This window comes from Neomonachus schauinslandi, chromosome 3 (genome assembly GCF_002201575.2).
Source record: "Neomonachus schauinslandi chromosome 3, ASM220157v2, whole genome shotgun sequence".
NCBI classification, from domain to species: domain Eukaryota; kingdom Metazoa; phylum Chordata; class Mammalia; order Carnivora; family Phocidae; genus Neomonachus; species Neomonachus schauinslandi.
Window position 1 is genome coordinate 69850599 of NC_058405.1, and position 14952 is coordinate 69865550.

The 14952-nt window shown below is 37.2% G+C and overlaps 1 protein-coding gene across 1 annotated transcript in view; it reads right to left on the reverse strand.

Moving 5' to 3' along the window:
* The window catches only part of RXFP2 (relaxin family peptide receptor 2), a 57442-nt gene extending 54905 nt beyond the window's left edge, over positions 1-2537 (reverse strand). Inside the window, exon 1 of the mRNA XM_021678275.1 lies at positions 2484-2537. Within this exon, the coding sequence (XP_021533950.1) occupies positions 2484-2526 (43 nt within the window). The 5' untranslated portion in view covers positions 2527-2537. The remainder of the gene's footprint in view (positions 1-2483) is intronic.
* Positions 2538-14952: the final 12415 nt, after the last annotated feature.

Sequence of the window (14952 nt, forward strand, 5' to 3'; positions counted from 1 at the left end):
TTTTAATTTCCCATAGAAGCCCATATTTTTGGTTTGTCATATTGTCCATAATTAGTCCGCAAAAAACTTTTGTTGAGAGGAGGTGGCTTAAGGCTGGTTAACAAGGATACCCAGTGAATAAATTGATGATAAAATACATGTACAAAGTTATAAGGAGATAAGTTATTTTTACTTACCAGTTAGTGCCTGTAGCTTAAGTTAGTCAATATCATTCATCCCTTAGGCACTCAAGGGTGATCATAGCCAGAAGAGAAAAGATAATAGCATAATGTCTACCTTTTCCTTTTGTTTAGCTGTGGCCTAAGAATCTATCGCAAATATTTATGTAAATTTAAAAAGCAACCTGTGCTCTTACATAATTTGGAATGACTTTATTTATTATTTATTATTTTTTTAAAGATTTTATTTATTTATTTGAGAGAGAGAGACAGAGAGAGAGCATGAGAGGAGGGAGGGTCGGGAGGATCAGAGGAAGAAGCAGACTCCCTGCCGAGCAGGGAGCCCGATGCGGGACTCGATCCAGGGACTCAATGCGGGACTCGATGCGAGACTCCATCCAGGGACTCGATGCGGGACTCCAGGATCATGACCTGAGCCGAAGGCAGTCGCTTAACCAACTGAGCCACTCAGGCGCCCGGCTTTTCTTTATTGTAGCCTAACTGCTTTACCTGTCTATAATTTTGTTGTGAAAAAGAGTTTCACTAGTTACATAGTAAATGCTTATTATTTTTATAAATAGGAGTAGGATATCAAAGCATTAATATGTCTAACTTTGAAAATAGGTAAGTTTGAGTATAAAGGGTTAAATTAGCAATCAAAAGTATGTAAAATCAGAATGAAATCAGAATGTGAATTCTGAAATGTAAAATCAGAAAATGAAAATTTCCAGGGAATTACAATGGAAATATTTATCAGGTTGGTACTGTGGATCTGAAATATGGCATTTACTTAGAAATAAAAAACAAAATCATCTGTTTAAAATTTCTTTCCTTCTTTTTTTAAAGAATACCATTACGTTGTGGTGAATATTAAAACATTATTTCAGGAATAGATGTTTTTCATCTCAAAGATTTTGTTTTTCAAAATCAATTAAATGCATTACCCTAAGCAAAAGTAGTACTATAGTAAAATTGGTTAACTATAGTTGCAGTTCCTCTACAGTTAAGAATTAAGGGTACAGATGATCACTACATAGTGTTTTGGATCCAAGAACCTACTTCTTCTATTCTTAAAAATCATATTAAATTGAATATTACAAATGTGCATAAGGACATATGAACTGAAGGAAGACCTGAAATCAAAGAAATGGACTACTTTCTACAACTGTATTTCATGTCAAGTGAGTTCATATAGTCTTTCTCTTTAAGAAACACGTTAAGATCATACTGAAAAGATAACTTACATTTCATGTAAAAGAGATTAAAATCCAAGATAGAAATCATGCTGAGTGTATTAGAATAATATTTTTAAATAATTTGAAACAAAATTTTAGTATTTAAAATTCAAACTAAATTTAATATTTAAAAATCTTTTATTTGTTAGACGTTTGTAAATAACTGCTCACAAATACTGTATTTTATTTCGAGATTAAAAATATTCAGTTGAATTCATCTAATAAAGATTGAGTATCTTAAAAACCTAAAACAAATTTCTCAGGAAATAAAAATAATTTCAAATTCTAACTTTTAGTCTCAGAGGTTTATCAAAATTCCTTAAGAAAGACTATGGACTTAAACAGATACATTTGAATAATAATAAATCCAACATGCCTTGGGTATGATATACAGATACAAGCGTACAACCTCACAACAAAACAAGTCTATATCTTTCTTTAAAACCAGGTGAAGATTAATTTTTTTCCTTAGCTTTACAAGAAAAATGCCACTAACTTGAAAATTAGCAGTTTGGCTGAAATAAAAATGTTTAAAAATTAAGAACAGTAAAGAGAATTATCTAAATAGATATACTGTTGTACGTTTTAAATGATTTTGATTTATATAGGTTTGCCCTTAGGGAGAGCTTCTGATATTTAGATTTGTCTGTGGCTTTTTTTTTTTTTTGCAGTTCCCAGTTTAACTATGTTAGCAACGAAACATAGCAACTAATAGTTACATACATTTTATGAAGATGTTTCAACAGGTTGAAGTTTCATAAAGCAAAGTTTTAATTTATTAATTTGTCATACTTTTGTTACAAATACTAAAAATTATTTTCTGCATTATAATTGACATATTCAACCTTGTTTTTTAAATATGTTTTATCTACAATTTTAATAACACATAAAAGCAAGTTTCCATGAAAAATTTGTTGCTAGGATGGGACTATAAGCAATTAGTGATCATGACAAAGACAGTGTAAACCGGATGTCTGTTTCTCAAACGCTGCATCGAGTCTATTATAAATATGCTAGAACTAAATAGAAATATTCTATTTCCTATTCTTTTGGAATTGCACTCATTTAAGCGAGAAAGTAGCAGCCTTACCTTTGATATCTATCAGGACGATGAAATGAAGTAGTAGGAACATTGCAGTCAGTCTGAGGCTGAAGAGATGTTTAATACCAGAAAAATAACAATAGGTTTACAGCAACTGAAGTATTAGATGTATCCTCCTTATACCTCAGAAGGAGTTGTGATATAGTAACTTCGGTGCCTCCCATGCGTCTGAGCATGCTCACAGCTAGAACCTTACTGGCATGAGGGGAGACCGTCTTGTCACTAGCAGCTTATCTTTCTTGCTCTTTCTTTTCTGTTTCATTTTATTTTAAACCTACAGTTGTATTCTTGGTCGTTATTTCATTATAGGATGGACAGAGAGAGACATAAAGAAGACTTCGGTATTATTAGATAGGAAACATTTTTTTTTTAAATCACGTAAGAATTGTTTCCCCTCAAAGCATATAGTGCAATTTGCTCTTACTTAAAATCCAAACATATACGGTTCTTGCATATGAAGGGATATAGATTTACATTGAATAGGTGATGAAACTCTTTATAAGCATGTTTTTTAATGCGAGAAGCAAGTGACAAAAAGCTACTTATTGACAAATACACAGAGAACACCTATTCATGTGCACTTAAATATTTTCAAATAATATACAGAAAGATAGTAATAATGAAAATATATGGCCTTGGGTTTAACAGTTACTGTAAAACAGTTGCACAATATTTTAAACATTTACTTCCTCTATAACCATATTCCTTTTTTGAAGTGGATCATTTTCTTCTTGCTTTCAATTCTTGTTGCACGCCTATTAGAAAACATTAATTACAGCTTAATTCTTACATCCTGAAAGTGGCTTCTAACACAGCAGAGTTAGTGCAAGTTCAATTATAGGGACTTTTGGTTGATCCTAACGTAATCAGAAAGATTTCTACGAAAGTTCGTTGTAGAATTTTGTTGTCAGAGTATATGTTTTACTAACTGGGAAATGCCTACGTAGACATACAAAATAGTTTGTAGTCTTGATTTGGACAGAGGGTTTTGTAAGTGAATGATACGGATTTTCTTGCATGTTATTATTAATCGTGTAGTTAACAATACTGTTTGAAAAACTATCCCTTGATGACTGGCTATTGCTGTCACAAATCATAAGAGATGGGTTTTCATCGTTCTTTCTTTCATTCCAGCCTTTGATAGAATAAGGATTCAAAAGGAATTTGAAAGAGAAACTATTTTATTGATCACATAATGTGCTAGTTCTTTCTCTTTTAAGAAGTGAGCTAGGGGCGCCTGGGTGGCTCAGTCATTAAGCGTCTGCCTTCGGCTCAGGTCATGATCCCAAGGTCCTGGGATTGAGCCCCGCATCGGGCTCCCTGCTCGGCGGGAAGCCTGCTTCTCCCTCTCCCACTCCCTCTGCTTGTGTTCCCTCTCTCGCTGTGTCTCTCTGTCAAATAAATAAAATCTTTAAAAAAAAAAAAAGGAAGTGAGCTTAATTCTCCAGATACATTTAGATGTGTTCTCTCATTTTTCAAACCAAGAAAGCAACAAAGAGAATCAAGGATAAGATGAGAAGAAAATATTCAAAATCTTTTCTTACATTTCAGGCACTTTTTTTCTTCACTAGCTTCGGAGCCTTTTCAAATAAAAATTGCCATACTTCGCTTACAAAAAATCAGGGTGATCAGTTTTTCTTATATTTTGTGTTCTGCTGTCAAGAGGATGGATGCTGTTTTCTGGTATTGAAATATTGAGCTTGAATTTTTAAGTGCAAGTAAATGCCACGAATTGCCCATCACAAATCTAATTGAAGTTTAAATATATAGTCCATGAAAATACAATTTTTAGAGAAAGAAGAAATGTCAAGATTTCAAAGAACTTACTAGACTTCTTCATGAATACTAAGCCTTGGAAATAGATTTAAATTGCTAAAAAGTTGAACCACCATCCCTTTGTTTTAGGCTTTTCAAAGCTAATCTTTGAAATATTAGCACACACAAAATTCAGAACTCAGTAATTACAAACAATAGTTAAGAACAACTTTGGGTCATTATTGGTTTCTAAAGGCAGAAAAGGGCACGTATTGAAACATGTTTCAATTAATATGTTTTAACTTTGATTTATCTAGCGTGAATATCCAGCCTTTTGAACTGAAACCGAAATGGTTAAAATGTGCACAGGGGATAATATATGTGTTTAAATAACGGTAAATGAATTTACTCTTTCCTTGGAGACACTGCTGGGGAGGAAGTTCCAGATAGTGCTTCACGCAGAGCTGAGAAGAGACTTGCAAACTGATTCAACCCTGGATATTAACTTCAGATTTGCACAAGTGTGCTTTATTGATCCTTGCCTGAATGAACTCATTCCTTCATTCCGGTCCCTGATGAGTAGCACCCATGTTTTCAGCGATAATAGTAAAAGCTCATGTAAAAATAGTATTTACTATATAGCACAATTCACCGTCATTCTGGATAGTTGGAGGGAGTTTATTTACTGAAAGTACTGATTACCTAGTTCTGTTGGGGGTGGAGGTGGGTTGGGGCACTTTCCTAGTTTCCATTGTAACTGTTATTTGTGTTTTAGACACCATTGTTACACATAAAGCTCTGAGCTCCAGAACATAATTTATTTAAATATTGTCAGAAAACCCTGATTTTGACACATTCTTAGAATTATGTGATCATTTTTCATATAAGATATAATTCATTTTCTTGCCAAACTAATGTTTTCACCAAGATGCTTCCTGAACACTCACTGTGCTTAATGCCAGTATGGCCTTGTAAACACCTGTCGCTTCTACAAATTATCTTGTTTTTTATTCATAAAACCTGATCCATTCGCTATTTACTATAATTTTGGGGTTTGTGGGAAAAGGATAGAGTGATAGTCAATGAATGAGCTATATTAATAGATAAGATTTGTTCTCAAAAAAATTTTGGAATAATAAATATCAGAATTCCAAGCTTATGATAGCAGGTCAAACAATGGCCATGTTCACTTGAGTAGTCTCTCTACCATAAATAAAGTTATAGTAAAGCCTTAATAATTCAGCCATATTAGCTAAGTATTTGTGATGATTATTGTTAGCCTTTCTTCATGAGATTATGTCACTAATTTATCATTCAGTAAGTGATATTTTGAGTAAACTTTTCAGCAGGGTGATAGATCTATAAGAACCCTGTTGGCAGAGCAAACCAGACTGAATCCTATGATCTCATTAGCATAAGCTGTCAGTCAGTTAAACAAACCAGTCCTGATATAGGGCCCATTTTGAACAAGAGAGTCTAAGTTAAGCCTTCTAACTCTGATTTTCTACGTTTAAAATAATTTAAGCCATGCTCCATTTATCTGGGACTCTCAACTCTTGGCAAGTGCAGCTTTTAGGAGCATAGCTATAAAACCAGAGTAAAAAATATCACCAAGACATCCATTACTAGCAGTGTGGTAGATTAGATACTCTGAAAGGTCTTCTTGCTGGAAAATAATAACTCCTGCATAAAACAATTTTTATTGTATTTCTGAAGTCTTTGAAATGAGGGGAATTAAGTATAAGAGGAAAACACAAGACAAAACAAAACCAAAATGCTGAGATGGCAATGAAGAACAGTAAACAAAAGTAAAGGGCAAGATGTCCCTACAAATGAATGTGGATATCAGCACTGCAACTTTTAGATCAAGCCTTGGGTCAGTGGCAAGTTCTGAGGCTCCATGTCCGCCTCCTAAGAGGATACAGCTGAGCACTGTTAACACCATTTAAAACAAACGCGAACCCTGTAGGAAATCTCCTCAGTTTAGACTTTTAGGATTTACCCAGACCAACATCAACCAAACATTAGCTCATTATCAAAGATCAACTGAGTGCACTTGGGTGAGAGTCAGCAGAAATAAAAGCAATAAATTTAAAACCCCAGCAGTTTCAAATATTGAAATGATCAGTTATAGAATATAAAATGTTTAAAGAAAGAGACATATGGAATCACAAACATGAGTAAGAAATAAGAAACCATTCAAAAGAAACAAAAGAGAATTTTTAGAAATGACCAATGTATTGTGGAACTTAAGAACTCAATAGATGGGTAAAATAGTTAAGACATAGTTGAAAAAAAAAGTTGTACATTGGAAAAAGGAGGTGAAGAAACTATCCAGAAGGTAGTATAGGAATGAAAAAAGTTAAGGAAGTTAAAAAGATTTGAAGGAAAGCAAGAAAAGTTTTAACATACAGGTATTTAGAGTTCCAGAAGATAGTGAGAATGAAGAAGAGACAATATGTGAGGAGATAATGACTGAGAATTTTCTAGAAATGATAAAATACAAAATTTACAAATATAGGAAGAACAATTTCTAGTGGGCAGTACAAATAACAATAAATCCACTTCTAGACTTTTGGCATTGAAATGGTATAATATCCAATAGACAGAGAAGGTTTTAAAAGAAACCAGAGATCCCCGACAAAGAGAGTACTTGAATGCTAGGCTTCTCAACAACAATGATGGAAGTCAGAATAAATAACATAGCACTCAAAGTTCTGAGAAAAAGTAGTTGGCAATTAAAACTTGTGTATCCAGGAAAACTATCTTTTAAAGGGAATATAAAATAAAGGCAAGCACAAGGTATATTAGAAAGTTAAGTAAGTACCAAAATGAAAGATGCAGATAAGAAGTTCAATGGCATTTCAGGGAAGGGAATAATCCGTTTGAGTTGCAGAGACTATTAGGTAAAGCTTGAGCTCTGCCCATCTTGAATAATGGATTGAGAGATTAGGAAGTAACATCAACTATTCTCACAGTGATATTAAGACACAGTCAAGTAAGGCTGAAGGGAGAAGGAAGTAAACCAGATTCTTGTGTTTGTGTAAAACTGAGAGAACAATAGGATGGATATTCAAAGAGTGTATCAGAGGAATTATGTTACATTATTGCTCCTAATTCTTCCACTCCCTATGAAAGGATTATACACACCCACTTTTTGCCATGTGACTTGGCAGTATCTCTTATAGGTAGTGTGTATTTCTCTGATCCATTGATTTTTTCCCTTGGCCATGAGACTGGTTTTGACCAATTCGATGCGACCAGATGTAGCATGTGCCACATTCCAGCAGAGGCTTTAAATGGTTTCGTGTTGTGTGGCTTGACCTTTTGTGTTCCCCTACTCCTTAGCCAGAATGAGAGTGACATGCAGCATGCTTGAACCTGAGTTGAGCTAAGCCCAGAAGAGTGACAGATGATCCACAGACCTGTGAGCAAGGCATACATGTTTATTGTGGAAAGCCATAATATTTTTTGACTTTACTGCTGCTGTTTTGATTGCCACAGCAAAACTTGGCTCAAACAGATAGATAGATAGAGGTCATCAGTCCTGTTGTTTATTTTCCAGGACAAAAGCTGAAGACATTGACCTAGAGGCATGCTCTATGTATATTGAATAGGTTAATGCACAAATCCCAAATTTTCTTTTGGAATACCCTCTTCATGATATAGTATTCCTATATTTCTTAGAGTCAGTTATGTAAGGACTACTTCCAGAGATGGCATTCCTGTCACTGTTCACAAAATGATTCCTAAACATTAACCACGTTCTTTGATTTTTCTGAAATTCTGTGTAATATGACTGAACTTCAGTATGCACTTAGTAAATATGTGCTATTTTCTAGTGCATACGTATCATGGTCTCTAAGTGCATACCTTTTAAAGCTTCAGGTAACATAAAATAAATTAGAACACTATTTGATGACTGCTTTAATTTTCAAGTCTGTGTGTTGAGTCTACCCTGAATGAATGTACTTTTATTTATAAAGTACGATCATGTATATTGTTGGGTAATGATCTTTGATTTAAGGTGAAAAGCCACAAATCATTTTTATCTGGATTCTTTTCGAATTCATTAAGCCAGCTCTTTGTTTTATAGGATCATAAAACCAGAAACCTGGCAAAGCCCAATGAAGCCCTCAAACCGGCCAGAATGCTCATAATGGCCATTACTCTCATCCTCTTCTCTTACTTCACCTCTCGCTTGAGGAAGAGCACTGATCCGTGCACTGTTTCCTCATAGTGTTACTTCACCTTTTGACAGCTGGATGAAATATCCAGAAAAGCACCCAAAATGTTAGTTTCAGATGGGAGAATGAGCAAAAAGCAAGGCCCCAAGCAATCAATAAATTGGATCATCTTGGATGGCAGAGTTAACTGCTCATTGTTCGGCAATTTGTGACAACTCATGATGGATGTTTTTATTTCATTTGTTGACATAGGCATTCGACAAACACTTATTGAGTTTAACTGTGGTTTAAGCTGAAGTATGAGGGAGTGTGGCTTGTAAGGAGGCCTGGACCTAAGGGGACTGTGGGGGAAGCCAAGAGCTTGTGTTGAATTAGAATGAGCATGTGAAGTGCTTTTTAAACCATGGAAAGAAAGGTAGACTTTTAGTGGCTGGAAGGGGAGAGCTGTTGAGAAGCTTTAACCAAATAGAAAGGGAGAAAAGTTGGCATGGCCACTGTGGAAGGTGAACTGAGGAAGACAGATCCCGAAGGCGGGAGGACCCATCAACTCTACTGCAGTGGTCCACAGGGAGGCATGAGCCAAGGCTGTGGTGGAGAAAATGGCGAAAAGGGAACAAATGCAAGATACATTTAGGAGGGAGAATTGAAGGGATAAGATGAGCAATGACAGGAAAGGGGAGAGGGAAGCCTCAGGTGACTCTCAGATCTTCAGACTGAGCCATTTGCTATGAGAACTAGAAGTTTCTTATCAGACACAGCATTGAGTGAATATTTCCATGTGCTGAATTTGAGGGGACTCAATAGCAATGCCCAGCCAGCAGGTGGAAATAGAAGTTAGAATTCAGGAGTGAGATATAGTGTGGGAAACAAGGAGTCTCATTTGTGAAAATAATTACCGAAAATACTTTACAATAAAGGGATTAAAATGCTTCAATCAAACATTTTAAACCATCCAGTTGCTATATACAGAAGATAGTCATTAGAAGCTTTATTTAAAAGTCATTAGAATTCCAAGGCGCTCAAGGTACCAGGGTTACATGTAGCTAATTTCAGATTACTATCTCATGAGCATTCATTCTATGAGTAGCCTACATGAGCTCCGTTTGGCTATACCAAAGGAAAAGAGCTAGGAAAAGAAAAATTATAACCACACGGGTAGTAGATGAGATTAGGTAAGTGATTATATGCACATGTGCATATTCAAGCACATATGCAGAAAATTAGGTAGATCCTGTCAATACAATGCTATTGGTTTTCAGAATGAATAGTTAAGGCACACAAAGCTAACAAATGAGTGGGAGTAACCCCTAAACTTTGTGAAAGTGTTACGGAGTTTTATTTTCACAAGTTTTGAGTTAGCAGCTAACTTTATGATCAAGCCGATGAGCCCAAAGAGCTGAGGCCAAACGCAGTGATTCGTATGTCATTAGCTGGCATATGTTGAACTAGTTTTGCAGTTTAAAAACTGTTTTAATTACTAATTTTAGTAAGTTGAGTCTGTTGAAATTTATAACAGATACCAGTGACATACTTTATCTATACTTGAATGCTTCTCATTTAATGTATCTTTCAGGAATATGAACAGATTATCATTCAATTAAAAAGTAACCCTTGACTATGATCAATTTCTCACTACATGAAACTCTGAACTCAGGACATACTGCAGAATAGTTGTTGTAAAAACATATTGGATTGCTTTGGATTTGGCAAACCTCCCGCCCATGGGCCAAATTTGGCCCCCCGCTCTAGTTCATCTGCATCTTGGCAAATATTCCCTATGTGAGTTTGGGCCTGCCAAGAGCTTCTGCAGCCCCCAGTGTGATTTTATTGCTGGGATTACTCCATTTGGGGAAGAGTCTGTGAAGGTTTAGTGATGCGCTATGGAGAACTGTGCAGTGCAGTTCAAAATGTCAAAGAGCAGCAGGGCCAGCTTCAGGTGACTGCCCCTTGGATAGCAGAGTGTTGGAGAACAGCAGTTAACCCTGGACTACCTCTTTGTATGGAAACCACAGGGCTTCTCTCTTGCTTTCACTCCTCCCTTTTTCCTCCCCTTCCACCTTCTTAGCACTGCTCTAGGCACATCAGGAAATACTGCTGATGGAGTAGAGGGGTGATGTTTCCTTCATCAATCTTCCTCTTTATTCTGTGTATTTCTTTCCATTTCCCGTTACCTTTCCCGTCTGTTTTCTTTCTCCCTCCATGTCTCCCTCATTTTAATTAATACAATATGGAACTCAAATAGATTTTGATTAAAATGATTTTAATTCAATAAAAGAATTAAAATTTCTTTACTGAAAAGACTGTTAGGATTCATGTAATCCATGGGTGAGTTGGTAAATTGCCTGTGTTATAGTTCATGGAAAAGGAAAAGAGAAAATTGTTTTTAAACCTTGATTGACTTCTCTGTTTAATATTATAAGTTCCTGATAGAAAATTTTTTGTTTTATTCCTTATCATTACTTGATGAACTAAATATCATTATTATAAAAATACTAAAACGATTTTTAAGGTACCAGTACTGAAGTAAGCAAAACACTTGCTTTACTTCTTTCCCCAATATTACTTGGCTCTTAAAGGTTTTTTTTTAAATACTCAGGGTAGTTAGTCATTTTTGTCTTTTAACTTTTGAAGAGAGAGACCCTTTAAGAAAAATAGCATCCTGATTCTAAGCATAACCATATTATATAAATCAAGAACAGATACGTCCTAAGCAAAGGATACTTAATTATGATTAGAAAAAGTGCTCTGATGAAAGTATTCTCTTAGAATATTCCTCCTTTGAGATGCCTTCCCTAGAGGTTCTTTCCTAACTTGAGGTGGTAAATGTGTGTTGCATGTGCTTTGGGACTCCCTTGGGGTCTCATTGCAAATGAGGTAAGAGGGGTGACTCAGCCAGGGTTGAAGTAGGGGATAGAGGGATCCCTGAAGCTAATTACTGATGGAGAAAAAGCAGAGCTGGGAAGGTCTGGAGAGTCTGTTTTTGAGTTATCAAATCCCGGTGTAGCCCACAAAGAAGTGAGCATAAAATAGTTCAACATCAAAATCTGGGAGCAAAACATCGAGAACTTGTAGGGGTGAGGTCTGCATCAGATCACACAAGGAATCCAAGAACACAGGACTTCTGAGGAGCTGGGAAGAACTTTCCAGGCCCTTGGAAGCTATTCTCTTACCAAATGCCAGAGTAGCTGCAACAGTACTGAACTCCATTACCTCTTAGAGAAATTGGCTATAAGCACAGAAAAGATGTTTCTGAAGAAATGGGAGCCTGCATTGGGCAGAACATGCATTGAAGAATGTTGCTTTTCAAAATTCATGTGGGGATGTGCAGGACCAAATCAGGAATAAAAATAACTCGAGTAGGAGAAATACAAAGACAATAAGACAATACAAAGACAAATAAGGTAGATATGCTTAAAAGTGTGTGATGACATCTGTTTGGTCTGTCAGCTCGAAAGGAAACCCAAAACTTGTGTGGCTAAAACAACCTAGACCGAACATACCCTGGGAAATGGAACAACACTGTCCAAACCCATTGCAATTCAAGTTGAAGCAGAAAGCCAACTTCATCATTTTTAATGAGGAAAATGACTGCCAGAATCATGTGGACAAGGAATGTCAACACATTTTCCTCCCAGTAGTTAATCCTGTTTTGGAAACCAAATACCAGTTCATTATATTTGAATAGAGGTTTTTATGGTTATAGTTTACAAATCACTCTCAAATACATATTCTCTTTTGATCCACCCATCATCCCTCAATGTCAAGCATAACAGATATGATTACCTCTATCTTCATTCTACAGCAGGAAGGGAGGTTGCTGGTAGGCTCCTTGGGGCAGAGGTCATATGGATCTTCCCTAATACCACCTGATGTGGGGTTCTGGGGGAGGGACACATAAGGGCAAGGAATCTTACATATATTATGGCATTTCTTATAATTAATTACTGTTCTTCCCCAAAGTCTTCACTTTCCTGTGTGATTAGTCATGAAATAAATGTGAAACAAAAAGAAGTTCTTTGAAATGGAAGGGTGAACAGGAAAAGTATATAAAGGAACAATACGAGAAGGAGGAATTAAGACATCTGAATCCCACTTTACAGTTTGGTCCTGAGGAGGGATATAGAGGGAAAATCAGGGTATCTGGAAAGAGGGAAGCAATTGGAACAAATCCCCGGAGAATCTCATGAGGGAAAAATAGCCAGGAGAGTAGTTCGGGAGACAGAGGGGTGTGGAGGTCTGGGAGACTTCCTGTTCTCAACCTTTGATGGGCAGTGAGACAGAAAACCATCTGCTCATGTACTCAGTGAACATGTGGAGATTGACTGTGCCCAAATGAAGAACAGAGAAGCATTAGCAAGGTGGGGTGCCAGTGGATCTCCAAGTAACTATAGAAGTGAAGCCAAGAGAGGGTTCCCTCCACCAGGTACCAGTGATTCCAATGAATGAGATTAACTGGTGGGGCACAGAGCAAAGGGCTTCTCAGGAAACTGCAGAAGCAGAATGCTCCAGCATGGGGAATAGAGGAAGTGCTATGGGACATGGGCAGCATCCAGAGCCCAGGACACAAGGAGCCAGGCCCAGAGCTGTGTGAGGACAGAGGGGAGTGTGCTGGTCCTGGAAGAAGGAGGAATGTGGCCCAGTCTTGCCCAGTGTGACATCTGAAGACAGGACACCAGGAGAGCAGCCAGGAGAAAACTCCTGGGAGTTTCCAGCCAGACAGGAGAAGCAGAGGTAGAGGATCCTTCTTAAAATCATAGCTTACCATAAAACAAAACAAAACAAGGAAATTAAAATACCAAGAAAACCAAGATCCACCCCACCCCCCCTACACCCGGACAATTATGCCATGGAGCAAGAAAAATTTAAAGAGGTAACAATGAAGATCCTTCCAAGGGAAGTGTTACATGCTTGTGAGGAAAGAGAGAGGGCCTTTGGTTTCATTTACCAAGTAAAAAACAAGCTATACATAAACAACACCAACACCTGGGAGCTTGGTGCAATGTTCTTAGTAAGAATATCAACTCTTGAGAGCAATTGGCTGGTCTGGGTGTAAGCAGAAGGCAGACATCTCTTGTTAGAAAAAAGACACCATGTGTAGCTTTCAGGAAAGCTCTTTGTACCTGCTCAACTTGACCCAGAGCACAATAGAAGAAAATAACTTACCAACCAATGCCTATAGAATCTCAGACTTTGGGTTTAAAGCCATTGGCTGGGAACAAAACTATTTGAGACACTATGGTAGTGTGACAGCTTGCCAGGGCTGCCATAACAAAATACCACAGACAGGGTGGCTTAAAAAACAGACATTTATTTTCTCATAGTTCTGGAGTTTAGAAATCTGAGATCAAGCTGTGGGCAGTGTTGGTTTCTTCTGAGGCTTCTCTCCTTAGCCTGTAGATGGCTGTCTTCTCCCTTTGTCTTCACATGGTCTTCCCTCTGTGTGTGTGTGTGTGTGTGTGTCCTCATGTCCTCTCTTTAAGGACACCAATCATACTGGATTAGGGCCCACCAGAATGTCCTCATTTTAACTTAATTATGTCTTTCAAGACTCTATCTCCAAATATAATCATATCCTGAGGTACTGAGGGTTAGGGCTTTAGCATATGAATTTTGGAGGACACACTGCAGCCCATAACAGGCAGGCACTAGTGAAAATGAGATCAGGACAAACCGTTTGTGAAATAATAAGAAATAAATATATATTGGTCTCTGCCTCTGGTTCCTGGTAATACTTGGTTTTCGACTCTGGTTCTTAGCATAGAGCTCCTCAAACACTTGTAATTTCCTGGATTGATAGGAGTGTCTTTTGTTCTAATAAAGTGACTTTCACTGGGCTCCTGGATGGGGGCTGGTCACCAAAAAGACCAAGTTATGATTAGAAGCTTGGACTTTTTGGCCCCTCCTCTTGTTCTCAGGAGAAGGGAGAGGGGCTGGAAATTGAGTTAATAACTGATCATGCCTACATGATGAAAGCTTCATAAGAGTCCCTAAAGTGCAGGCTTCAGAGAGGCTTCCCTGTGGATGAACACATTCACAGGCTGGGAGGGTGGCACAATCCAACTGTACCAGAACAGAAGCCCCTGTGTTCGGGACTCTTCCAGACCTCACCCTATGTATCTCTTACATCTGGCTGTTCAATTGTATCTGTTCAAACATCCTTTGTAATAAGTTGGCAATAATAAGTGAACTATTTTCCTGAGTTCTGTGATTAGCTTTAGCAAATTACTGAACCTGAGGAGAGGGTTATGGGAAGCTCTGATCTGTAGCCAAGTTGGACAGAAATTGTGGGTAACCTGGGGACCTACTATTGGTGATTGGTATCTAAAATAGGTAGTAGTCATATGGGATTAAGCCCTTAACTTATGGGATCTGGGTTAACTCTGGTTAAAGTCAGAAATGAATTGAATTGTAGGCTACCCAGTTGGTATGAGAAACTTGGTGGTTGGTGTGTGGGGAACATACATCTGGTATAAGGAGTATTGTGAGTTTGAGAGAAGGAAAACACAGTGTGTTTT